The sequence below is a fragment of the Panthera pardus genome, unplaced genomic scaffold, assembly GCF_024362965.1.
Source record: "Panthera pardus isolate Hobbes unplaced genomic scaffold, ASM2436296v1 HiC_scaffold_3, whole genome shotgun sequence".
Taxonomy (NCBI): domain Eukaryota; kingdom Metazoa; phylum Chordata; class Mammalia; order Carnivora; family Felidae; genus Panthera; species Panthera pardus.
Window position 1 is genome coordinate 54,726,452 of NW_026526876.1, and position 26,391 is coordinate 54,752,842.

At 41.4% G+C, this 26,391-nt stretch overlaps 1 protein-coding gene across 4 annotated transcripts in view; it reads left to right on the plus strand.

Moving 5' to 3' along the window:
* The window catches only part of SMG6 (SMG6 nonsense mediated mRNA decay factor), a 227,424-nt gene that overhangs the window by 202 nt on the left and 200,831 nt on the right, over positions 1–26,391 (plus strand). For 2 of the 4 annotated variants that reach the window (XM_019429576.2, XM_053893381.1), the window contains exons 2-8: positions 2,135–3,875; positions 4,382–4,574; positions 5,089–5,199; positions 8,111–8,217; positions 8,472–8,550; positions 16,230–16,340; positions 16,712–16,924. In XM_019429576.2, coding sequence (XP_019285121.2) covers positions 2,135–3,875; positions 4,382–4,574; positions 5,089–5,199; positions 8,111–8,217; positions 8,472–8,550; positions 16,230–16,340; positions 16,712–16,924 — 2,555 coding nt within the window. Of the gene's footprint in view, positions 1–23; positions 247–307; positions 851–2,134; positions 3,876–4,381; positions 4,575–5,088; positions 5,200–8,110; positions 8,218–8,471; positions 8,551–16,229; positions 16,341–16,711; positions 16,925–26,391 lie in introns of those variants that run through there. The other 2 variants (XM_053893382.1, XM_053893383.1) reach the window with 2 other exon arrangements.

The window sequence follows — 26,391 nt, forward strand, 5'->3', positions numbered from 1 at the left end:
CCGCCCAGCTCCTGGGCTGGGCCTGCCCGCCCCGCCTCCCTCTCCTCCTCTGCCTCCTCCCTGCTCTGTCCGCCGCACTCCGGAGCCCCCGCCCCTTCCCCCGGCAGTGGGGGCGGGGGCCGAGGGCGGTCCCCTGGCCGCCCCACCATCCCGGAGGCCGGTGTGGAGTCCGGCTCCGCCAGCTCCGGCCCCTTTCGGGAGAGCTCGACCTGAGTTCCTGCCTCCGCCCCCTTTCTCACCGCGAAGGTGACTGTTCCCCAATGCCCCAGCCTTCTCAGACCAGTCTGGATTTCCCAGCCGTCAGGAGATGCGGAGAGGAGTGGGCGCCAGGGTCTGGTGGAGGCCCCAGGGTGTATCGTTCCTAGAGGAAATCATCTGCATGCCTGCCCTGTCATCTCTTTAGAGTTGGAGAGAAGGAACTGGGGAAATCGAGGAGAAAGATGGGACAGCTTGGGACTTCCTTGTTGAACTTTTTCCCCCAAGGAAGGCTGCGCCGCTGGAGGGATCCAGGACCTCCAGTAGAGAGCTGACTCTACTCTGGTTTGCCCTTGGCATGTGTAGGAAGGAGCAGTTTTTATCAGAGAGAATGCCCATCTTGCAAATTAAAGTCTCCATCCATAACAGGAAAGCTCCAAGGAAGATTCTAGTATCTCATCTCTCGTTTGTTAGGCAGTGGAGTTGTGTTAGAGTTGTGCTTCTCATGCTTGTGGCCAGAGTCCGTGAAATTGGTTTTCGTTGGTCACCTGAATGGGATTATTCAGGTCGTTTTCTCCCTCTGCTCTGAAAAGTAGTAGTAGCTCTTCTCATTCCTCTTCCCCACCTCTCACCTAAGTTACAAAGGCTGCTGAGGGTGAGTTATTCTGGAGGTAAACCGCTTTACCTTTATCTGTACTTGATGAAGTAGTGTTTTAAACTTTTGAAAATACTGTAGCAATATCTTACACTTCAGGGGTTTTTGTTTCTTTCTGCTTTGTTATACCCATGAGATTAAATGCTGGAGGATGTTCCCTATCCCTGTTATGGGCTTGTTTGCATTGATGTTTATAGAACAATATGGGGATTTTATATAGCATTCTGTTTTGAGTCCTCTGTAATCTCACTAATTCCTGTCAGTTTCCCATTGAAAAGTTTAGTGTCTATTTGTAGTAATCTCTCCCCTTAATAGATAAAGTGACAGATACAAAAAATAGATACTTGCCTATCTGTCATTCATTAAGTTTTTGGAGCCTGGAGAGTAGTTTCTAAAGTCCTGTACTGTTATTCTTGAGTGCTGCAGACCTGGGTATTTTGCGAGCATGTGACAATACTTCTGTTATCCTCCAGAGAAAGCTCCTTTATGGAACTTTTTCCTTCTCATATTCCACATCATAGTAGCAGTTAGTCCCAGTATTCTAATGATGATAGTCTAAGCAGTATTTCCTTAGAATGACTGCTAGCTGCTGTTAGAGAGTTGGTAAGCATGAGTGCAGTTGAAGAATGTGAAAGGAACTGCTTCCTGTTTGCTTCAACAGGAGGTACATGTTTGGGCAATTGGTATCCTAAAAGAAGAGGATTGTCCTGGCCAAGTTCAGAGACTGGAGTTGCAAATTTTTTCTTCAGAGATGTCCAGAACTGTGGATTGTTATGCATACCCCTCTTTTTCTCCTTTCCCATAAGCTACTCCTGTGTTAAAAAGGACTTAGCCACTCTGGAAAAATGTTGGAGGCACTAGAAGAAAAGATTCAGATGGATCCAAGGGCTCCATAGCAGAGAACAGTCTGATGCTTAAATGATCAGAGATCTTTTATTCTGGCAGTGAGGTAGTTTGGGGTCTTGGGGATCTGGATATGACTTGGGTAACACAAAAGAGTATGATTTTTTTTTTTTCCTGTTTCCCTAACCCAAGTGTAGGTAGATCCAACATAATGAAGTTCTTAGCCTTGCCAGTTGCTGAGTAAATATTGTACATCTAGTAGAATTTCTGCTTCTTTAGAAATTTCCTTTCATGTCCACCAGTATTAACATTTTCATGTGTAATTCTTGCTAGGCTTTTCTGTTACTTGACCGGAATGACAGTGTTTTTTTTTTTCCCTTCCCTCCCCTTTTATTCTTTTCTTCTACCTGTTCCTCCCCAACACTCTCTCCAACATTGCAGAAAACATGAAGGAGCCCAGGCAGCGCAAAGATAACAGGCGCCCAGATCTGGAAATCTATAAGCCTGGTCTTTCCCGGCTAAGGAACAAACCTAAAATCAAGGAACCTTCTGGGGGTGATGAATTTAAGGATGAAATTGTTAATGACAGAGATTGTTCTGCTGTTGGAAATGGTACACAGCTCATTAAAGATGTCTGCAAGGAACTGGATAATCAACACCAAAATGGTCCTGTAGATCCAGAAAATACTCGGGCACAGGAGTCCTTTCCTAGGACTTCTGGACAAGAGGATCGAAGTCTAAGAATTATCAAGAGAACAAAGAAACCTGACATGCAGATCTACCAGCCTGGAAGGCGTTTGCAGACTGTTACCAAAGAATCAACTAGCAGGGTGGGTGAGGAAGAAATCCTCAACCAGGTAGAACAACTGAGAGTAGAAGAAGATGAATATAGGGGAAATGTGAAAGAGGAGGTTGTGAATAAACCAGATAAAGATGAGGCAGAAAAGAGCCTCAATGGTGACAGAGTAAGGGTTGCAAAGGGAGAAAAAGGAAGGAGGATTGAAAAGGGGGAGGGGATAAAGAAAGTGAATGATGACCCGGCACAGGGGAAGCCAGGTTCTGCAAAGCGCTACTCCCGCTCAGACAAACGGAGGAACCGATACCGCACTTGCAGTACCAGCTCAGCTGGCAGCAACAACAGTGCTGAGGGGGCTGGCCTGACTGATAACGGATGTCGTCGCCGCCGACAGGATCGGACCAAGGAGAGACCACGACTGAAGAAGCAAGTATCTATGTCCTCCACTGATTCTTTAGACGAGGACAGAATTGATGAGTCTGATGGACCCAGGAGGAGCTCAGAAAGGAAGAAACATTTAGAAAGAAGCTGGTCTGGCCGGGGGGAGGGAGAGCAGAAAAGCAACGGGAAAGAAAACCGAGGCACACTTCATGTCACTTTTGATGCAGAAACCATGAACAAAGATTCCCCCATGGTGAGATCATCCAGGGAGGATGTGGATAGGATAAAGCCTGACAAAGGCTTGAGCAGTGGGGGCAAAGGCTCTGAGAAGCAAGAGTCCAAAAACCTGAAGCAAGAACTTCGGGGTCGGGGACGAGGCATTCTGATTCTGCCTGCCCATACCACCCTATCTGTCAATTCAGCTGGTTCTCCAGAATCTGCACCTTTGGGACCTCGGCTTTTATTTGGATCTGGTAGTAAGGGATCTCGGAGTTGGGGCCGAGGAGGCACCACTCGACGATTATGGGACCCAAACAATCCTGATCAGAAACCTGCTCTAAAGAGCCAGACGCCCCAACTACATTTCTTGGACACTGATGATGAAGTCAGCCCTACTTCTTGGGGTGACTCCCGCCAGGCCCAAGCATCTTACTATAAGTTTCAAAACTCTGACAACCCCTATTATTACCCCCGGACACCAGGTCCTGCCTCCCAGTATCCTTATACAGGCTATAGCCCTCTGCAGTACCCAGTGGGCCCTACGAATGGTGTGTACCCTGGGCCTTACTACCCGGGCTACCCGACTCCAGCAGGACAGTATGTTTGTGGCCCTCTTCCTGCCAGCACCATGAGTCCTGAGGAGATGGAACAGCACATGAGGAACATGCAGCAGCAGGAGCTGCATAGGCTTCTCCGGGTGGCTGACAACCAGGAACTGCAGCTCAGCAACCTGCTCTCCAGGGACCGCATCAGTCCGGAGGGCCTGGAGAAGATGGCTCAGCTCAGGTATGGTGTGTTCCATCCCGGCTAGAAGGGAATGGAGATAAGCTGGAGGCATATGGGCTCCTGTGGCTGAGGAAGGTAGAAACTTTTTAGGCAGGTCACTAGGTGAGTTGTATATGGAAGGGGCAGTTTCTAGTCTTAGAGATGATTATGCTTCCCACTTTTTCTTTAAGAAAAAAAAAAAATCTTTAAGAGAACATGGAATCTGGAAATGGAAAAGGAAAGACTTTCCAGAATGCCAAGAAGTGAACAGCATATAACTTGTGGTGGAGATCTTATTTCAGCTGTTAAATTTAGGTAGAGGCATATGGGGAAAAACTACTTTCCTAGACATAACTGTCTTTAGAATGACATTCTGCTGCAGAGTGGAAAGTCAAATGAGTACTGTACCTGGTGGCATTTTGGATTTCCTGCCAAGGAAGGTGTTTAATTTGCAAGAAGCTCAAATCTTGGGTCTAGCCTTTCCTGTGGTGTATTTGGAGCTAGAAGTTGCATGTATTTTATTCCAGAGCTGAACTGCTGCAGCTATATGAGCGCTGTATCCTATTAGATATTGAGTTCTCTGATAATCAGAATGTGGATCAGATCCTGTGGAAGAATGCTTTCTATCAGGTGATTGAGAAGTTCAGGCAGCTTCTCAAGGATCCGAATGTTGAGAACCCAGAGCAGATTCGGAACAGACTTTTGGAGCTCTTGGATGAGGTAAACCATCATCTTTTTGCCCTCAGGATAAAGGCTTCAGCATTCTGTAGTTGTGATGGGTTTTTATCACCGGAAATATGATTTATGGCGGAACATTGACGAAATACTTTATGCTCTTTTCATGGGTTTAGGCCTGCCCTACCCTGTTGCTTCCTTGGGATCATAACTAACTGGCAGTTGGAGTTAGTTCTGAGCTTGGAAATTTTCTGAATGTCTTGTTTGGAGGGCGGGTGGCTGTTGGGAGAGAAAGCGTGTGTGTGTGTGTGTGTGTGTCTGTGTGTGTGTGTGTCTGTGTGTGTGTGTGTTCTTTCATATTTTTAAAACCATGGAGGGGCTTATGCTATGGATTTGTCTTGTGTTTAGTTGGTGACCAGTAAATACTGTGTGTGCCTCTATTTACATGGGATGATTAAACATTAGCAGAACTGTGGACAGGTTACCTAACCCAGTTCCTGGTGGGTAGATTGGATCAGAACAGCCTGATTCAGCTGTTTCTTATTTTTTGTCTTTATAGGGTAGTGACTTCTTTGATAGTTTGCTTCAGAAGCTGCAGGTTACTTACAAGTTCAAACTGGAGGACTACATGGATGGTCTTGCCATTCGCAGCAAGCCATTACGCAAGACAGTAAGCCAGCTTCTATATCTTAAATGTATTCATCCATTTAGTAAGCATTTATCCAGTGTTAGTTATGTGCTAAGCACTGTGCTGGGTGTTGAGGATACAGAATGAAAGATACAGTCCAACGGGGGAACAGACTGATTAAACCAACAATTATAATGTAATAAGTACGTACTAATGTAATGTTATATATACAGTGTTGAAGGGGCACAGTGTGGAGTGGCTCTAATTCAGACTCGTGGGGTCAAGGAAAACTTCTGAGAGACTCTCAAGTCTTGAAACATGACCGGGAGTGGAAGGGGCAGTACAAGGTACAGCAAGAGAGAATTAGGCCTTGTTAGAAAGCACAAGAAGTTCAGTATGCTGGTTTTTGTAATGTGGAGTCGGGCTGTTGTAGGAGGTAAAGCAAATGAAGTAGAAAGGGATAGATCAAAGACTTTTGTATGCCATAGTGAAGAGTTTGGACTTCATTTTGGAAAGCGGTGAGGAACCATTGATTGAACTTCAGTAAATGGATTTCTTCTTAGAACCAGTCACTCTGGCAAATGGATGAGTTTGGGCAAGAATGGAGGTAGGAGAGTCAGGTTGTGGGCCTGAACTAAGGTAGAAGTAATGGAGGTGGAAAAGAGGAAACAAATTGGAAAGATCTAAGGGAAATATAATTAACTCGCTGGCAATTTGATGTGAGTGATGAGACAGGAGGCATAAAGAGTGTAGATCATTTTCCAGTTTGTGGCCTAGGAGAGTGGCTGGGAAGGAAGAGGTTAATAGTTCAGTTTTGGCTGTGTTTAAGTGGGAGAACTTAAAAATGCACAAAGAAGTATTCTGGTCTGTTTGAAGCTCAGGAGAAAGAGCTAAGCATGTGATATAGATTCAGAAGTCATCAATGTATAAGTGATAGTTGAAGGAGAAGTTGGGATGCTGGGATATATTGGCCAGTCAGCCAGAGAATAGGGGCGGATCAAATTTCTAGGTGGTAGTAGATAAAATTGGTAAAGTGCTGTAGAGTCATTGAATGTTAAGATTACTAAAAGTGTCCATTGGATGACTTTATTACAATTTATTTTCGTTGGAGAGGATGGAAGCCAGAGTATAGTGAATAAGAGGTGGGACAGTAGATAACAAAGGGAGGAATATAGACCATTCTTTTAAGAATCTTGGCTGCAAAGGCAAGGAGGGAAGATAGTAGTTAAAGGAGAACACAGTGTCAAGAGAAGTTTGTCTTTAACCTGGAAGAGGCTTAAGCATATTTGTATATTGGGAGGAAAGAGCCAAAAGAAAGGAAGAGGCTAAAGACTCATTAGAGAAAGGCATATGAATTATGGAGCAGAGACTTCCTCTTGCTTTTCTATTTCTTCTGATGATTGCTGTGTACAAACTCTGTCATTAATCAACAAGTATTTGTTGAGATCTTCCTACATGCCATGTGCCTTTCTAGGCACCCATGATTCATTGTGGAACAAGAAAGCCATGATCCCAGCTCCTGGAGTTTAGAGTTTGATTAGGGGTGAGTACGGATGTTGGATTAGTAATTACAGATGCAGTGACTTCGGCAGAGGATGTATGGTGTGGGTCTAATGTAAAGGGCTTTAGAGGATCCTAGAAGACTGAGGAAGTTGCGCTTAAGCTGGGGCTGAAGACCTGGGTTGTTAGCCAGATGAAGGTGTGTGTGAAGATGCTAGAACATTCTCTGGAGAGGAAGTAGTATATATGCAGGTCCTGAAGTGGGAAAGAGCATGGTGTGTTAGGAAAACTGAGAGAAGTCTAATCTGACTGAGGCCCAGAGAGAGGCGGGAAGTGGTGTTGAAGAGATGAACAGAAGCTCGATCGTCTGGGACTTCATCCTAAGGAGAGCCTTTGCTGGAATTTGGTCCCCCCCGTTGAGATGGCAGAGTGCTACAGTATGGAAACAGAATTGGTTTTTTTGGTGTTTTATCAGTTAACTACCGAGGGTTCTTGGTGTTCATTCATAGAATGTGCCGAATAGTGAGGACTCTGAAGGTATGTGACATGTAGTGGTATGTAACTTTGCTGAGGCACGCATTTGTTATGTATTAGGAGGCTGATGTGCTGCAGCTAGTTATTGAGCTCGTGGATGAGCCTTGCTAAGGCATCAGAATCTACCTCTTCTTGAAGCTTTGTTCTTTACTCGTGATGTGTTAATTTCTTGTGTGTGGTGAAGTGGAGTGGAATTGTATGTTACAAAGTGATGTTCCTTAGGTTTTTTGGTTGGACATATGTCTTGGGATTGAGAAAACTCTTGTTTTCTGAGTGACAGATTCCAAGCCCATTAGTGAGAAAACATACACGGAGAGGGAGAGAGAACTACAACTATGTTGTAGGTGTTTGGTAAAGGGTAACTATATTATTAGTTCTAGGGGATATTATTGTTTTTTGCAAAGTGAGTGTAAGGCAGTAACACAGTACAGTGATAATAATAGTTTGAGGAGAGAGAGGACAGGAAAATAAAAGAATAAATAGTTATCTTACTATTTGTATATCACTTTATAATTTATGGAGTATTTAACACTTATTCTCTTCACTTACCTTGTGGAATATGTATTTCTACATTCAGATGAAGAAACTTGAGTTCTCCAAACAGTCCCAAAGACCTATGTAAAATCACACAACTCTGACATAGGTTTCCTGACTCCTAGTTTCAAAATGTTTTCTTCTATTTACTTGGGACTTGAAATAAGAATGACACCCTCTTGTTTCTGCCATTCTTTCTCATTAAATTTTGCATCATGTTGTTGGCTGTTTTTTAGTAGCCAAGTTTAGACTGAAAATTTTTACTTTGTTCAGGACTACTAGTGCCTTATTAATGCTGCTCTTGTCACTTTGATCCCATCCCTGTCCTTTGGGGTTGAAGTTACAGTTTCTTGGGTACACTACTAACTGATCATTTTTTCTGAAGGTAAAATATGCTTTGATCAGTGCCCAGCGGTGTATGATTTGCCAAGGAGATATCGCTAGGTATCGGGAACAAGCCAATGACACAGCAAACTACGGGAAAGCACGCAGGTACTTTTGCCTCTTGTTCATTGCTTCTCTTTCCTTGTGGCGTTAGGCTAAGCCCTATTAAGAGCAATGGGCCACCTGAGCTGCCTCCCATATGGAAGTCCTACAGTTGTCCCTATTGGTCTCTGTTACCAGGCTTTACCACTCCAGCGTTACATCTAACACTCCAGCTATGTCTTAAGCAGTAAGGGCTGTCAAGTGATGAAATGGAAAGAGTTGATGTGGAGCTAGCATTTTTTACTGTTTTTCTATTCCAGTTGGTACCTAAAGGCCCAGCATATTGCTCCCAAGAATGGGCGCCCCTATAACCAGTTGGCTCTGCTGGCAGTGTACACGGTAAGCAATCTTATGGACAGGGGAAGTGTTTCCAGGCAGTATCTTAGAAAGAATGGATTTTGATAGTATCAGCTCCTGGAGCTGGAATTCATCTGAACACTAAACCCAAAGAATATCCTTTGCTGCCTCCCATCCTCACCTTCCTTTTGTTCCTTTCAGAGGTAAGTTGTCAGTGATCCTTACTTCGGTTGAATCTGTGCTTGATCCACTTTCATCGCCCTTCAGTTCCTAAGGGAGTGCTCATGCCCCAGCCAAACACCACTCTCTGTTTTTGACCAAGGCTTCTGCTCTGAATCTTAATCTTGTTGCTTCCCTTCGCTGTCCTGTTGAATAAGGTTACTCATTTCCAGAAGGAAAATAAGAATCCTTTTCACTTTTCCTTAAAGTCCTCACCTATCCTTAAGTAGTCAGATCCTTCTTTTCCCCGGACATTCCTCTTAGCTTTCCACCTAAGGAGCCCCTTTAGCAGAAGCACTTAGTTCCAAATCGTATCTTCCTAGATCTTACCAGACTTCTCTAAATGTACCTCTAACAGAGAGTCTTGGGAGCTGATAATGGCCCCTAGTAAGGAAGCTGAATTGAAGGGGGGGAAGTTCAATGGTAGGTATCAAAGATTTAAGTGTAGGGGCGCCTGGGTGGCGCAGTCGGTTAAGCGTCCGACTTCAGCCAGGTCACGATCTCACAGTCCGTGAGTTCGAGCCCCGCGTCGGGCTCTGGGCTGATGGCTCGGAGCCTGGAGCCTGTTTCCGATTCTGTGCCTCCCTCTCTCTCTGCCCCTCCTCCGTTCATGCTCTGTCTCTCTCTGTCCCAAAAATAAATTAAAAACGTTGAAAAAAAAATTAAAAAAAAAAAAAAAAAAAAAAAAAAAAGATTTAAGTGTAAAGTAGCTAACATGTCATTTAGCAGGTAGCGTTTTCATAATTCTGTAAAATTCATTGCCCAAATAAACAATGTTTGAATTCAAAAAATTTTTTTTGAATTAAAAATTTTTATTCCCCTTTACTCTACAAAAGATTCCAAAAAATTCCTACTGCTTAATTATGGATTGAAATTATTGATTAAATAACGTGGTTTACAGATACACTTCCTTCAAAATCTATTGAGTATCTTCACTCACTTTTTATTGTCTTTAGTACATTAACAGTATTGTGCAACCATCAACTCTGTCTAGTTCCAAGACATTTTCTTCACCCCATAAGGAAACCCCATACCCATTACTCTCCATTCCTTCCACCTCTCAGCCTCTGGCAATCATTAGTTTATTTCTGTCTCAGGATCTATCTATTGAATGTTTCATGTAAATGGAATCATAGTATGTGACCTTTTATATCTGGCTTCTTTCATTTACCATAAAGTTTTTGAGGTTCATTTATGTTGTAGGATGTCTCAGCACTTCATTTGTATGGCCAAGTAATACTCTCTTTGCATCAATATACCATACTTATTCATTAGTTGATGGACGTTTTGGTTGTTTTCAACTTTCACCTATTGTGAATAGTGCTTTGTCAAGTACAGGTATTTGTTTGAATATCTGTTTTCAGTTCTTTTGGGTCTATACCTAGGAGTGGAGGAGCACCTGGGTGCCTCAGTCAGTTAAGCGTGTGACTGTTGGTTTCGGCTCAGGTCATGATCTCATGGTTCATGGGTTCGAGCCCCATGTTGAGCTGACAGTGCAGAGCCTGCTTGGGATTCTCTCTTTTTTCCTTTCCTTCTGCTCTTCCCCTGCCCATGTGCTTTCTCTCTCTCTTTCCCACTCTCTAAAAAAACAAAAAAACAAAACAAAACAAAAAAACAAAGAAACAAGCTAGGAGTGGAATTGCTGGGTTGTATGGTAATTCTGTGTTTAACTTTTTAAGGGACCACCAAACTTCTTCATAGAGGCTGCACCATTTTACATTCCTACCAGCAATGTACAAGGGTTCCAGTTCCTCCATGTTCTCACCAACATTTGTTGTTTTTCATTTTTTTTGATTATGACCAGCCTAGTGAGTGTGAAGGGATATCTCTTTAATATTTGTTTCTTATTTTTTAAATTTTTTGGTCAGTTTTAGGTTTGCAGAGAAGTAAGCAGAAAGTACAGAGTTCCTATATATTCCCTCAACTCTCCTCTCCTCCATTTTCCCAGTCATTAACATCTTGCATTAGTGTAATACATTTGTTTATAATTGATGAGACAGCATTGATACGTTATCACTAACTAAAGTCCATAGTGTACATTAGGGTTCACTTTTATATTTTGTGTACATTTTGTGGATTTGAACAAATCTGTAATGACATGTATCCATCATTGTAGTGTCATACAGAGTAAGTTCACTGTCCTAAAAATACCCTGTGTTCCACCTTCCACCTGTTCATCCCCCCTCACTCCCTGAACCTCTAGCAATCTTAATTTTTACTGTCTCTGTAGTTTTGCTTTTTCTTGAATGTCATATAATTGGAACCATACAGTATGTAGCCTTTTCAGCTTTGCCTCTTTCACTTGGTAATATGCATTTAGGTTTATTTTTGTGGCTTGATAGCTCTTTTCTTTTTATTGTTGAGTAATAGTACTCCATTGTATGGATGTACCGCAGTTGGTTTATCCATTCCCCTATGGAAAGACATCTTGGTTGCTTACGAGTTTTGGTAATTATGAATAAAAATGCTATAAATGTTTGTGTGCAGGGCTTTGTGTGGACATAAGTTTTCATTTCATTTGAGTAAATACCAAAGGGTGTGATTGCTGGATTGTATGGTAAGAGCGGATGTAGTTTTGGAAGAAACTGCCAAATTGTCTTCTGAAGTGGCTGTGCCATTTTGCATTCCCGCTGGCCGTGGGTGAGAGTTCCTGTTGCTCTGCATCCTCATAAGCATTTAGTGTTATCAGTGTTTTGGATTTTGGTCATTCTGATGGGTGTGTAGTGTTATCATCTTGTTTTACTTTGCAATTCCCTAATGATACATGATGTGGAGCATCTTTTCGTATGCTTATTTGCCATCTGTGTGCATCTTTTTGTGAGGTGTGTTGATCTTTTGCCCATTTTTAAATTGGGTTTTTTTTTTCTTACTGTTTTAAAAGTATATTTTCGGGGTGACTGGGTGGCTCAGTCGGTTGAGTGTCTGACTTCAGCCCAGGTCATGATCCCGTGCTTTGTGGGTTCAAGCCCCACGTTGGGCTCTGTGCTGACAGGCTCAGAGCCTGGAGCCTGCTTTGGATTCTGTGTCTCCCTCTCTCTCTCCCCCTCCCCCACTCTGTCTATCTCCCAAAAATAAATAAATATTAAAAAAATTATTTAAAGAGTATATTTTGAATTTTTTTTAATTTTTCTTCTTCTTTTTTTTTTTTTTTACATTTATTTATTTTTGAGAAACAGAGTGAGACAAAGCGTGAGCAGGGGAGGGGCAGAGAGAGAAGGAGACACAGAATCTGATGCAGGCTCCAGGCTCTGAGCAACTGGTCAGCACAGAGCCTGATGCAGGGCTCGAACCCACAAACTGTGAGGTCATGACCTGAGCCAAAGTCGGACGCTCAACCGACTGAGACACACAGGCACCCCTATTTTGAAAATTTTTTAATGTTTATTTATTCTTGAGAAAGAGAGGCAGAGTGTGAGTTGGGGAGGGGCAGAGAGAGAGGGAGACACAGAATCCAAAGCAGGCTCCAGGCTCTGAGCTGTCAGCACAGAGCCTGATGCCGGGCTCGAACTCATGAACCAAAAGATCATGACCTGAGCCCAAGTCAGATGCTTAACCAATTGAGCCACCCAGGTGCCCACAAGAGTATATTTTGAATACCACTCTTATCAGATACGTGTTTTGCGAATGTTTTCTCTGTGTGTGGTTTATCTTTTCATTTTCTTTCTTTTTATTTTTTAATTAAAAAAATTTTTTTAAGTTTATTTTTGAGAGAGAGACGGGGAGAGTGAGCGGGGGAGGGACAGAGAGAGAGAGAGAGAGAAAGAGAGAGAGAGAGAGAGAGAGAGGGAGAGAGAGAGAGAGAGAGAGAGAGAGAAAGAATCCCAAGCAGGCTCTGCACTGTCAGCATGGAGCCTGACGTGGGGCTTGAACTCACAAACCATGAGATCATGACTTGAGCTGAAACCAAGAGCTGGACGCTTAACTGACTGAGCCACCCAGGTGCCCCATATCTTTTCATTTTCTCAGCACAGAATAAGGTTTTAAATTTTAATGAAATCCATCTTATCAACTTTTTCTTTTGTGGATTGTGCTTATGGTTTAATATCTAAGAACTCTTCACCAAACCCAAGGTTACTTAGATTTTCTCCTGTGTTATCTTCTAGGATTTGTGTAGTTTTGCATTTTACATCTAGGTTCTGTGATCCATTTTGAGTTAATTGTTATGAAAGTTTTAAGGTCTGTGCAAGATCCATTGTTTTGCATGTGGATGTCCAGTTGTTTCAACTCCATTTGTTGAAAAGGTGATCCCTTCTCCATTGAATTGCCTTTCCTCCTCTGTCAAAGATCAGCTGACCATAACTGTGTGGGTCTCTTTCTGGGTTTTCTATTACATTCCATTGATCTATTTGGCTGTTCTTGGGCAGTACCATTGTCTTGATTACTGTAGCTTTATACTAAGTCTTGAAGTGAGGGAGTTTGGTCTTCTGACCATGTTCTTCTTTGTCAGTATTGTGTAGGCTATTCTGGATCTGCTTTTCTGTATTAGCTTTAGAATCGGTTTGTTGCTAACCTACAAATCTATTGATTTTGAAGTAGTATCTCATTGTGGTTTTGATTTGTATTTCCCTAATGACTAACGCTATTGAGCTGTACTTACTGGCCATTTGGAGAAATGTCTGTTCAAATCCTTTGCCCATTTTTTTCTTAAAAAAATTTTTTTTTTAAGTTTATAAACTTAGGAGCAAGGGAGGGGCAGAAAGAGAGGGAGAGAAAGAATCACAAGCAAGCTCTGCACTGACAGTGCAGAGCCCATTGCGGGGCTCAAACTCACAAACTGTGAGATCATGACCTGAGCTGGAGTCAAGAGTCAGATGCTTAACCAACTGAACCACCCTGGTGCCCCTGTCTTTTCACTTTCTTGATAATGTCTTCTGATGCCCAAAAGTTTTAAATTTTGATGAAGTCCAATTTATTTATCTTTTCTTTTGTTGCTTGTGCTTTTGTGTCATAGCTTTGAAACTATTATCAAATTCAGAGTTAAGCTATGTTTTCTTCTAGGAGTTTTTATAGTTATGGCTTCTGTATTTAGATCTTTGATCCGTTTTTCATTAATTTTTGTAGTTGGTGTGAAATAGAGTCCAACTTCAGTCTTTTGCATATAGATATCAATTGTTCCAGTACCATTTGTTGAATGTTCTTTCCCTATTGCCTAGTCTTGGAATTCTTGTTCAAAATCATTTGGTGCATGGTTTATTTCTGGACTCTTAGTTCTCTTCCATGGACCCATATGTCCCCCCTTATGCCAGCAACGCCAGCATTCTTTTAATTACTGTAGCTTTGTGGTCAGTTTTGAAATCAGGATATATGAGTTTTCCACCTTTATTCTTCTTTTTCAATATTATTTTTGCTATTTGGGGTTTCTTCTAATTCCATATGGATTTTAGGATCAGTTTTTTCATTTCTGCAAAAAGAGTCATTGGGATTTTCATAAGAATTAGGTTGACCGTGTAGTTGCTTTGGGGAGTATTTACACAGATGTTTTTGATTTATTTAGGTCTTCTTTAATTTCTTTCAGACACGTTTTATAATCTTCAGTATATAAGTTTTACACGTTTACACTTGGTTATTAAATTCATTCCTAAGTATGTTACTCTTTTTGATGCTATTGTAAATGGAATTATTTTCTTAATTTCTCTTAAAGGTTGTTTATTACTAATGTATAGAAATATAATTGATTTTTGAGCATTGATCTTAGCCTTACAGCTTTACTGAATTCCCTCAATGGCTTTTCCCCATTCTGATTAAATTGGTATATTTTTCTTTCATAAATCTCTGACCTAAATTAGTAGTCCTTTCAAGTTCTTTTCCTCTGTCCCTCTTTTTCTGTCTGTCTTTTATCCTACTTGTCTTTTAGTGTCACTTTCTCAGTTTTCTGTGTCTTCTATCAGTATCAGTGAATCTCAAGAATTCAATGAGAACATGCTTGTGCACAGTGCTTTGCTAGGTACTCTGAATGATGAATATGTGATATGATCTGAAAAAAAGTATTGAAAAGACAAGTGAGGTGTGTAGACAGTGATACAAATTAGACTTCATGAAATGTGATGTGTTGATTGTTAAATGCACTGTTATTTTCTGGACCACTAAGAAAGAATATGTGAGTTATTATAAATGAGATATAATGGTAGATATTGATTGTAAATCAATTTCAGAGATGTTAAAATATGAAAAAATCATTGTAGAATTGACAAAACAGCCTAAAATCAAGTGAGTAGTATTGACTGAGATTAGTATGGAATAGAATAATATTAAAAATAGCCCCCATTGGAGACACCTGGCTGGCTCAGTCAGTAGAGCATGCAACTCTTGACCTAGGGGTTGTGAGTTTGAGCCCCACATTGGGTATACTAGAGATTACTTAAAAATAAAATCTTAAAAAACAAATAGTCCCCATTGAACTGACTGTAATAGTATGTCAGATATTCTGTTAAAGTGTATGCATTATATGAATTTTAATCTTTTTGGGAGCCATATGTGTGTAAACATCTCCATTTTACAGATAAGGAAACCTCTAGGTTGATTTCTTTTGAGTTATAGCTAATAAATGGCAGGACCAGTTCAAACTCAGGCAGTTGACCTTAGAATGTGTATCTTTAACCATGCTAGCAGAATACAAGATGTAAGGTTTTTTGTTATTGTTGTTTGGTTGTTTGTTTGTTTAAAATGCAAGTTTTAAGGAATGAGTTACTGGGGAGAGAGAGAAGTTAGTATTCTAGATGCATTTTGAGACAGAAAAAAGGGGAAAAGTGTATATGAACTTGAAGAGAGAAAGGGTTTTTGACATTCCTTCTCCCTTTATTTCAGTGTTTTCTTTTTTTTTTCTCCTTTCTGGCCTCTCTGTTTTACTTCTTTTCCTTATTAACTGGTTGTAAAACTGACTTGAAGTATTTATTTGCTGAATTCATTGGATAGTAGTTTGTATTTCCCTTCCTCAGTAGAGTCAGTGTGGTATAGTGAAAACGTGAACCAGACAGACCAAGGTTCATATATTGGCTTACCCGGGATTTGGCTTGGAGACCTTGTTGGACAACTTAGGTTGTTGGACAGCAATCTCCTTGAGCTTCCGTTTCCTCATTTCTAAAATGGGAATAATCATGCCTGTGGGGCAGTGTCCTTAGGCTTAGAGGTAAAATCTATAAAGTGATGGTCACTTGTCTCACTATATTTAATCAGTGATGTTGCCATTGTTTATAATTTTTAAAACACTAATTAGTGAGCTGAACCTTGTCTTTTTCTAAAACCAAAAGGTAACTGGATTTTATATTTCATGAGGCTCTTCATTCTTTTTCTCCTCCTTGTGAGCACTTGGCTCATAAGATACAGTACTGTGCAAGAAGAGCTCTCTGATGTAGTTGCCATGGCTTCTTCCGTGGATAGCATTCTGATTTTCTTATTGGAATTCCTCACAGCCTGGGAGAGATAGTAATTTTCTAGGTCAGCTGACTCAGGCTGGAGTCAGAAAAAGAATTGGTTGACTCGATGTCTTTGGCCTCTTTCTGCAGAGGAGGAAGCTTGATGCTGTCTATTACTATATGCGCAGTTTAGCTGCCAGCAACCCTATCCTGACTGCCAAGGAGAGTCTCATGAGCTTGTTTGAAGAGACCAAACGAAAGGTGAGTGGGGATGCAGGCAGACTCATTCCTTCCTAACAGAATGTGTTTCTCTTAGTGCCTCTGTGTCCTCAGGGGAATGACTTATGATGGCCTCAAGGGGTCCTGTTGGGCTGTGCTGATGGAGTCAGTCAGCCTCTATGCAGAACCAAACTCATGTTTAGGAAAGTTCTCCAGGGCCCTTGGGTGTGCATCTTGTTTATGGAGTTAATAACGCCTATGAGACAAAGCAGATGATACTTTGCTACTTTGGGACTATAGCAAAGTCTTTACTTTTTATAGCCCTTGGGCAACAAACTCAGGTGAGGTGAGCGCCTCTTTTTATTAGCTGAATTCCAGGAGAGTCTGAGCTTATGTGTTTGTGTATTGTACAGGCAGAACAGATGGAAAAAAAGCAACATGAGGAGTTGGAACTGAGCCCTGACCAATGGCGGAAAGGAAAGAAGTCTACTTTCCGGCATGTTGGAGATGACACCACTCGCTTAGAGATCTGGATCCACCCATCACATCCTCGGTCCTCCCAGGGCACTGAATCTGGGAAGGATTCTGAGCAGGAGAATGGGCTGGGCAGCCTGAGCCCAAGTGATGTAAGTTGCTGAGGGTGATCTAATGAGCAAGACTAACTAAGTAAACATGGGTGCCCCAGTACATGCAACTGGGAATCAGTGCACAGACATTTACCATTAATCACAGGGAAGGTAAATCACTTCAGGCTCTCTGATGTCATCTCTCACTTCCAGCTACACTTCTTTCACTTTATTATATGCTTCCCTCTCTCACCACTATGTGGCACTGTAGAATTTAGTAAAACTAGTTTTTCTAGAGGAAGATTTACTTAGCATAGGATGAGAATTTTTTGCTGCTTTGGCTTTGGAGTCACCAATATGATGCTTCCGAATTCTGTTGTGATTTTGTGAAGCTAGAGAGAGAGCATAGTTGGAAAACTGCAAATGGCTGGTTCATTGTGCCTTGAGAGTAAAATTCATAGTGGAGTGAATGATGGTGTGATCTTACCCTTCTCCTATCTACCCTTCTAATCTTACCCTTCTCCCAACTTTTCACAAAGCAGCCAGAGTTATATCTCTAAAATGTGTATCTGACAAGTTACTTCTTAGAAATAAGAATGAGAGTTTGCTACAATAATCCAAGTAAGATGTGAAAAAGATCTGAACCAGGAAATAGCTCTGGAGATGGGGAGAAGTGAACAGATATATGATATATATTAATGAGGTAGAATCCAAAGGACCTGATTGGACATGGGGAGCTGAAGGACAAGAGGAAGTCAAAAGTAATACCTATTTAGGTGTTTCTGGCTTGGAAACCAGGTGAGTACTGGTCTATTCCTTGAGATAGAGAATAGAGGTAGAATTGGTTTTAGGAGAAAAACAGTGAGTTTAGTTTTGGACATGCTGGAATTTCTGTAGGACACTGATGAAAAGAGATTTAAAGGCTAACATATCAAAAGTGGGGAGAGTGTTCTAAGTTAGAGATGAAGATATTTGAAGGCATCCCCTTATAGATGGAATTGAAGTCATGAGAGTAGATTTAGTCACTTGAGGAGAAAACAGTGATAAATAGGCTGAAGGTCTAAGAGAGTAAGGAGATAGATGGCAGGGAGACGTCCTTGCAGAGGATTGGAAGGGAGTAGAATCTGGAGCGCAAGTGCAGAGATTAGCCTGACTGAAGGTGAGAGATCCTTCTTTCTTATGCTTGAGGGAGAAGGGGGCAGGTAATTGGGGATCAGGTAAGTTTGTGGGTATTAGAGGAGAAAGATGTTTACTTTTTTCTCTTTGAAGTTGGAGACATTGTTGTCTGCTAAGAATGAATCAAAAGTAGTAGAATAGGAAGACTTCTTTGTGGTTTCATTTAAAATTGCCATTTTCTCTTTTTATGTCCTTCTTTAGCTCTTTTCTGCATGACTTGGAAAGTAGACATTGCTTATGAATGAAACTTCCAGTTTGCTATGTGCCATGATTTGCATGGGGTGCTTCAGGGGAGACTGAAGGTAGACTGTCTCACTGTTGCCCTTTTCTAGTTTGGATATTGCAGCCCCAAATTGGAAGCCTATATGAATAAGAGAGGAGTCATTCTATTGGGTTAGCTCCACTGTCTGTCTTTAAAATGAAAGCAGCGGGGTGCCTGGGTGGCTGTCGGTTAAGCATCCCACTTTGGCTCAGGTCACGATCTCACAGTTTGTGGGTTCGAGCCCTTTGTCGGGCTCTGTGCTGACAGCTTAGAGTCTGGAACCTGGAGCCTGCTTTGGATTCTGTGTCTCCCTCTCTCTCTGCCCCTCCCCTGCTTGTGCTGTATCTCTCTCTAAAAAAATAAATAAATGTTTAAATAAATAAATAAATGTTTAAATAAATAAATGAATGAATAAATAAATAAATAAATAAATAAATAAATAAATAAATAAAATGAAAGCAGCAACAGCAATTTGAGAAAGCATTTTATGGCTTTCTTTGACCTTGGCCTCAAGGTTGGGGAGGTTAAGGTTGTAACTAATACTCTATAGATCTCACTCTCCCATTGTGCTTCATTGATTTTTAAGTACTGTGTTTATAAGTTTATGTTTTTATTCTTTTTTTTTTTTTAATGTTTATTCAGTTTTGAAAGACAGAGAGAGACAGAGCACAAGCAGGGGTGGGGCGGAGAGAGAGGGGGGGGGACACAGAATCTGAAGCAGGCTCCAGGCTCTGAGCTGTCAGCACAGAGCCCGACGTGGGGCTTGAACTCATGAACCCGGAGATCATGCCCTGAGCCGAAGTCAGACGCTCAACCGACTCAGCTACCCAGGCGCCCCATTTATGTTTTCATTCTTGTTTGCATCTCAGAGAAGTCATTTTCAGTTTATGGGCTGTCATTAGGTGTATTAAGTTTTATTAATTATTTTATTTTTAATTTTACTAATAATATATGAATGTAAGTTTAGTAGAAATTTCAAATGATTAAAGATATTAGCGGAGTGAAGTGGTCATTTCTTTCGTAACTATTCATGTTGTTTATGTATTTTCAGCTTACTTATTCTTGGGTAATTACTTTCCTTAATTTCTCTTAAATTTACATCTGTGAGGTTGGGCTTTTAGTTTGAGACTGCCAGCACCAGGGGAAGAAGTCTGCAGTTTCATAGCTCTTCGTTTATCCAGCCAGGAAACCTCCCTTCCTTTTTCACCTGCTTTCTCAGACCCTAAGTCTGCTTCCCATATTTTCTTTTTTAGAGAAGGCCCCAAGAACTTGGCTTGTTCTCTCTATTCCTTGGAACCTATAGTTGACAAGAAGTGGGGATTTAGTCACAGACATTTGAGTGATTAGGCATTGGGGATACAGATAGAGATTAAAACAACCAAAAACAACCAAAAATGATCTTTGACCTCAGGGAGCACTCAGTCATGTGGGGAAGACAAAAACATGCATATGTGATTATAGTGCAGTGTGCCAAGTGCTATGATAAAGGGGAGCATGAGAGGCTACAGAAGAACAGGGTCAGGGCACCTAATTTGGGCAGGGTTTCGGAAGGGTTAGGCATTTTGCAGCTGAAGGATGATGTAAGGGCATTTCCTCTCTGAGACCTGAGGCTTGGGAACTGCAGTATGGCCGAAGGCTATACTATATATATACTTTTCTCGATTTCCACTACCACCATCCTAGTCCAAGCTCTCATCGGTAATCCACAGACTTTTGAAAAAGTTCCTAATGGTCTTTTCACATTTATTCTTGGTCCTCCTTTGACATTTATTTTTCTTTTTTTCTTTTATTATTATTTTTTAATTAAAAAATTTTTTTTTAGAATTTTTTTTTTTTTTTTGAGAGCGAGCAAGGGAGAGGCAGGGAGAGAGAGAGAGAGAGAGAGAGAGAGGAGAGAGAGAATCCCAAGCAGGCTCTGCGCTGTCAGAGGAGAGCCCAGTGTAGGGCTCAAACCCATGAACTATTAGATTATGACCTGAGCTGAAACCAACAGTCGGACACTTAACCTACTGAGCCACCCAGGTACCCCTTATTTTACTATTTTTTAATGTTTATTTATTTATTTATTTTGAGTGAGTGCATATGTGTGTGCGCAAGCAAGAGTCAGGGGCAGAGAGATAGGAGAGAGAGAGAGAGAGAGAGAGAGAGAGAGAGAGAGAATTCCAAGCAGGCTCTGTGCTGTGAGTGCGAGGCTTGATCCCATGGACCATGAGATCATGACCTGAGCCAAAATCAAGAGTTGGACGCTTAACTGAATGAGCCACCAGGCACCCCAGGCCTTTTTTTAGATAGTAACCTAAGTGAGCTTCCAGATACACATTTTTGATTGAAAGTCTTCAGTTGTTTCTGTTTGCTCTCGGAGTCATGTCCAAAATCTGTACTGTAGTATACTGGGCCCCACATGATTTGGCCCCTGCAACTTCTGACCATACCTTCTCACCATACTTCTCTTCCGCCCCCCCACCCCCAGCCCTGTTGTACTGGTTTCTTCGTGAAGGGCCCAAGTTCTTTTCTGACCCTTGGCTATCACACATTCTCTCTTTCTGCAGTGCTCTTCTCTATCAGTCCCATTCTTATCCTTAAATTCTCAGTCTAAATATCATTTCCCTTTTCCAGGGAAGCTTTTTCTGATCCCTGAGCCTGGATGTTACCCCTTTGTAACCACATTTTTAATTAAGTACTTTTGGGTACAGTTTTGTTGTTGTTGGTTAAAATCTTTCCCTTGCTGGATTCATGGCTCTGTGAGAGGTCCATATCTATTTGTTCACTTACTTTATCCCCAGTGCCCACATTTACAGGAGTTTAAATAAATCTTAGTTGAATATATAAATGATGGAAGAAACTGAGGAATGAGGCTGGAGACGGTGGAGGGGAGCAGATCCTTCATAAATACTGAGGAATTTGGATATCAGGTATTAAGGATTTTAAGCAGTAGGATTTTAAGCTGGGACATAATCAGATTGTGTGATGATCCTCTTTTCAGTACTTCTCTTAGAACAGATTTCTTTTATTTTTTTTAAAGGGGATTTTTTTTTTTTTAATTGCAAAAGTAATACCAATACGGATACCACTGTATCTACATCAGTGTCCATGAAGTTTAAAATGAGAGTCCCTTGTATTCTTGCCTTCAGAGATACCACTATTAACTATTTGATGGAGGCCCTTCCAGACCTTTTTTCCAAGCATTTATAAGTGTGTACACGTACACACATACCTGTAGACACATAGAATATATTTTTAACAAAAATGGGATTATTCTTTGCACATGTCCCCTGCTATCTGAAAATAGAGCATTACTATGAAATGTTTCGTAAGCCGAAATGGCATAAAGCAGAGAAACCGTTGCCATTAATTTGTATGGAAAATTTTTTCGACGTTCCCAGACCTCCAAAATACCCTCTTTTAGGCTGTTCTGATACCATAAGACACATCTTGCTAGTGGATGCACAGAATAGATCAGACAAAGCACAGATGCTGGCAGACACAGTTCAGAGCTCTGTGGCCTGATGCTGAGGTGACGAGTGTAGTTCCCAGAGAAGGAGCTTGGTGGTGCCACTCGAGGTACGCGCTGCCTCTGAAGACAAATGCTGAATGCTAGCTTCGCTTTTCAGCTTTTTTATAAAAGCCAAAATCCCCTTTGGATTTCTTTCAGTTAGCAAAAGTGGTACTATTGTAGGTCTTTCGTAAAAATAAAGTGATACAGCATGAACTTTTGAAAAGCAAGGGATATCTGTATATACTAATCTATAATTTGCTTTTTTAAATTATCAGCTGGACATACAATTGGTTCTGTTATAATGTTATAATGTAACATACTTCCTAAAATTCCCTGTACTATGTAAAATCACACAGTAAAAACCACAGAGCTTATGGGGAAGATGGGGATAGGGGCACAATACTCAAAAACTTCCTCAGTGATGTATTAAAAAAAAGATATGAACCTGATAAGGCAGTTGTGCAATTTTATACATTATCCATTGATTAAGAAATAAAAAGATACTAGGGTGCCTGCGTGGCTCAGTCAGTTGAGCATCAGACTTCGGCTCAGGTCATGATCTCGTGGTCCACAGTCCGTGGGTTCGAGCCCTGTGTCAGGCTCTGTGCTGACGGGTTGGAGCCTTGGACCCTGCTTCGGATTCTGTGTCTCCTTCTCTCTCTGCCCCTCCCCCACTCATGCTCTGTGTCTGTCTCAATAAATAAACATTAGAAAAAATTTAGAAGTACAAAAATACTATTTTGAAAAAGAAATGAACTTTGCCTACAGAAATGGGCTTCAGAAGGACTAAAGCTTCCCGTTCCACTTTTTTTTTTTTTTTTTTTTTGGTGAGAGAGAGTGAGAGAGAGAGTGCGCGAGTGAGTGAGGGGCAGAGAGGGAATCCTGAAGCGGGGCTCAAGCTCACCCGATACGGGGCTCGAACTCACAAACCGTGAGACCTAAGCTGAAGACGCATGCTTAACCAACTGAGCCACCTGGGTGCCCCCCGTTACAGTCTTTTTTAGAGAGAAGGATGATAGCTTGTGGATTCTTGTGAAGTGATGGAGGGAAGGTTATTTGGAATTGTACGAGTAGGTATAACATCACATGTGGGTAGGTTTAGCTTCTATGAGTTCACATGGTGAACTGTAGTAGCTGGGAGATATTTGGGGAGAGAGAGCGAGTGAGCGTGTGAGCGTGTGTGTGTGTGTTTTATATTCCTGTGTAGCTGGGTTCAGTTGAGTGCAGTTTCCTATGTTCACCCGGTGTTTCTCATGAACAGAATCATGCATAAGGAGGGGCGCCTGGGTGGCTCAGTTGGTTAAGCGTCCGACTTCAGCTCAGGTCATGATCTCACAGTCCGTGAGTTCGAGCCCCGCGTCGGGCTCTGTGCTGACAGCTCAAAGCCTGGAGCCTGCTTCAGATTCTGTGTCTCCCTCTCTCTCTGCCCCTCCCCTGTTCATGCTCTGTCTCTCTCTGTCTCAAAAATAAATAAACATTAAAAAAATTAAAAAAAAAAAAAAAAAGAATCATGCATAAGGAGATGCAAAATTTGTGTTCTACTCAAAATGTTCCCTAACACATTTATCACAATGGAACAAACATATATTTTCAAAACAAGGATTATAGCAAAACAGACTCTATTTCTACTTGTCCAAGAGTATCTTTTCTTAGTATGTTCTTAGTGTGGCTGAATATTTCATTATGAAGGTATGTGTCATTTGCTTAACTTATCTGTGTAATTTAAATATTTGCTGAGCATTGCTTGTTTTTTTTAGTTGTCTTCTTTGGATGATTAGCCTTACTAAGAACTACTCCTTTGACAATTCCCATTTCTAGCACAAACTACTAAAATTTACATCCATGAATAAGAAACAGAAAATTTGTAGTTTCAAGTAGTTGTTAGTAATGATAGTAGAGTCCCCACTAGTTTGTTCTCTCTCTGCCAAGCACAGGTTTTGGATCTCTCTCTGAGTGGCTGCAGGAGGTTAGCTTGTGGGTTGTTGGTTTTTAGCCTTGAGATGTGGTTTGGGTTGAACATGCTACCTGGGGAGGGACTGCCAACCTCAACTGTAAATGGCATCCTTTTAAACTAATTGAGACTTCTATTTAAACTCTACCCCTGACAGCTAGGCTACTCAAATTCAGTGTCACAAGGGTCCCAAGCATTCTTTATTTAGCAGGTGTGCCTTCTGCTATGCCTCAGGTCCCTTTGGAAATCAGAAAAAGGTACTGCTTAGCAAACAAGTTGTTGCAGACAGTGAGTTAATTAAGGAGATTATAGCATCAGAGACCCGTTTTCACACTGAAAGGCCAGGGAACTGCTCTGTTTGTATCTTGAATCCAATGTAACTTGTGTCTGTTGACTGGGGAAGAATGAGCAAGTGAGAATGGGAGTCGTTAACAGATGTTTGTCTCTCCAACTTCATTGAGTTCTCATGTTTTGGCATGATTTGATTTCCTTTTCCCAGCTGACTGTGGTTACTGTATAACGTGTTTGGTGCCATGTGTGGAAAATGGCTTTAGGTAATGAAATGTCATTGTGTATTTGGCCAAACTCTTGACAAGCCTTCCTTCCTTTTGGCCCTTCAGAATGGTTTTGGGGTTCAGTCTGGACTGTACTTCAGTAGCTCCTAATAGCAATCATTTGGCCTTTCCTCATTTGAATCTCATATCCTATTTCATCCACCAAATGATATTGTTTGCCTTGTTTTTTTTCCTTTTGTTCCTGTTCCTTCTGTCACATTCCAATATTTATTTTATTTCTTTGCATAGTTCCCCCCCACCTCCCCAGGACTTGTTCATGTCCAGTCCAGAATTTACTGCAGTTATTCTTGAGTTTTTGGAGTAGACGGCTGCCTTCTGGGTCCAGTGTTTAACCAGACTGAAGGTTAGTTTACCTGTCCTGCTGTGCCTCTGTTCTAGGGTTGTAAACATGAATACAACATTGTTACTACCTCAAAGAGTTTACAGTCTAGTGCGTGGGTCAGCAAGCCTTTTCTGTAAAAAACCATATAGTCAATATTTGAGGCTTTACAGGTCCTATGGTCTCTTTTACAGCTACTCACCTCTGCAGTTGTAGTGCTAAAATAGCCATAGACGGTACCTAACTGAATGAGCATGGCTGTGTTCCAGTAAAACTTTATTTACAAAGACTGGTGGCAGCCTGCCTTTGGCCTGTGGGCCTCGTTTGCCAGCTTCTGATCTGCTGGAAGTCATGGCTATGTAAACAGAATGTTTCAGCATACAGTTGGTTATTGTCATTTGCGGTAGTTATGTGCTATAAAGTCACCACAGACACTGAATTAGTGAATACTGAACCATTGCTTCTAAAGGAAAAACAGGATTAGGTTTCTGTGAGCCTCTGGTTATAAGAATTTCATCAGGTGATTAATACATAATCTTGTTTTATGTAGGTTTCTGTTTAAAGTCACTTTATTTAATATATATTGGTGACTCCTGGCCAGCAGCACTATAACTTGTGCCTGAACAAATACACACATTTTCTCTGTAAGGCACATCCCAGCCTTCTTGCACTTAGGAACACTAGATAGCATTTCAAGCACTATGCTTGGAGGCCATTTTAAAGTGAAATCACCAACAAAAAGCACACAAATGTGAAAGGCATGGCACTGATAGACTGTGAAAAGGGCCCTTGTTTAAAGTATGAGAACTTGAACAAAAAGGCAGAGAGTCACCTTGTTGGACCTCAGCTGGGAACAGGTGTATCAGGGAACTTGAATTTTTTGCCACTCTGTGTGTGTCCACGAGTGTCTGTGGAAACCCCATGGGGATTGATTTTGGTGTTACTAATAAGTTTTAGCAAGTAGCTGAATTCACAAATATGAAGTCTACAAATAATGATGACCAAGTATATTGTGGTAAGCGTCATGAGGGAGGTGTGCGTTGGGTACCGTGGAAGCATGGGGAAGGGCTACTTGGTTCAGTCCAGGTGGAAGCATGGGTTGTAGTGAGGAAAAGGGGAGTCACTTTGGAAGACTTCTTGGAAAAGTTAACTAGGCCAGGTGAGAAGAGAGTGTTCCAAGTAGAAGAGACAGCATGGGCAAAGGCAGAGGAGGTGTGGCACAGCAGAGGGTTTGCAGGTATCTAAACATACGGTAATTTGGAGGATCATGTGAGGAAGGTGGAGTAGGAGAGAGACTGAGCCTTCTGCAGGAACACTTTCTTGTTTGGTGCTGTGGTATGTATGGGTAGTGGTCAGTGGGCTGGGCCCAAATAATGTACTTCTGGATGCTGGAAATAATTTGTTTCTGGAATTTCTCATTGTTTGCTTGTCATGTCTGCGTTGTTAATTCAACAAAAGCAGTACTGTTTCATTCACTAAATTAGGTAGGATGGAAATTGACTGAATTTTTTGTCCTGCAGTTTGTTGATTAAAATTTGAGGGCTGCTCTTTTAGACGGTTCTTTAGGCATTGTGAACTCAAACATGCAGAAGATACTAGTGATGTTTCTTTGCGTCTTGGTTGTTGGAGGAAATTGCCAATGGCTTTAAGTAGGGCAAACCTCTTTTTCTCTTCATTTTGGTATTTTTATTGCCTTTAAAAAGTTACAAAGCCAACACATCCTTACTGTAAAAAATTTGAAAGTGCAG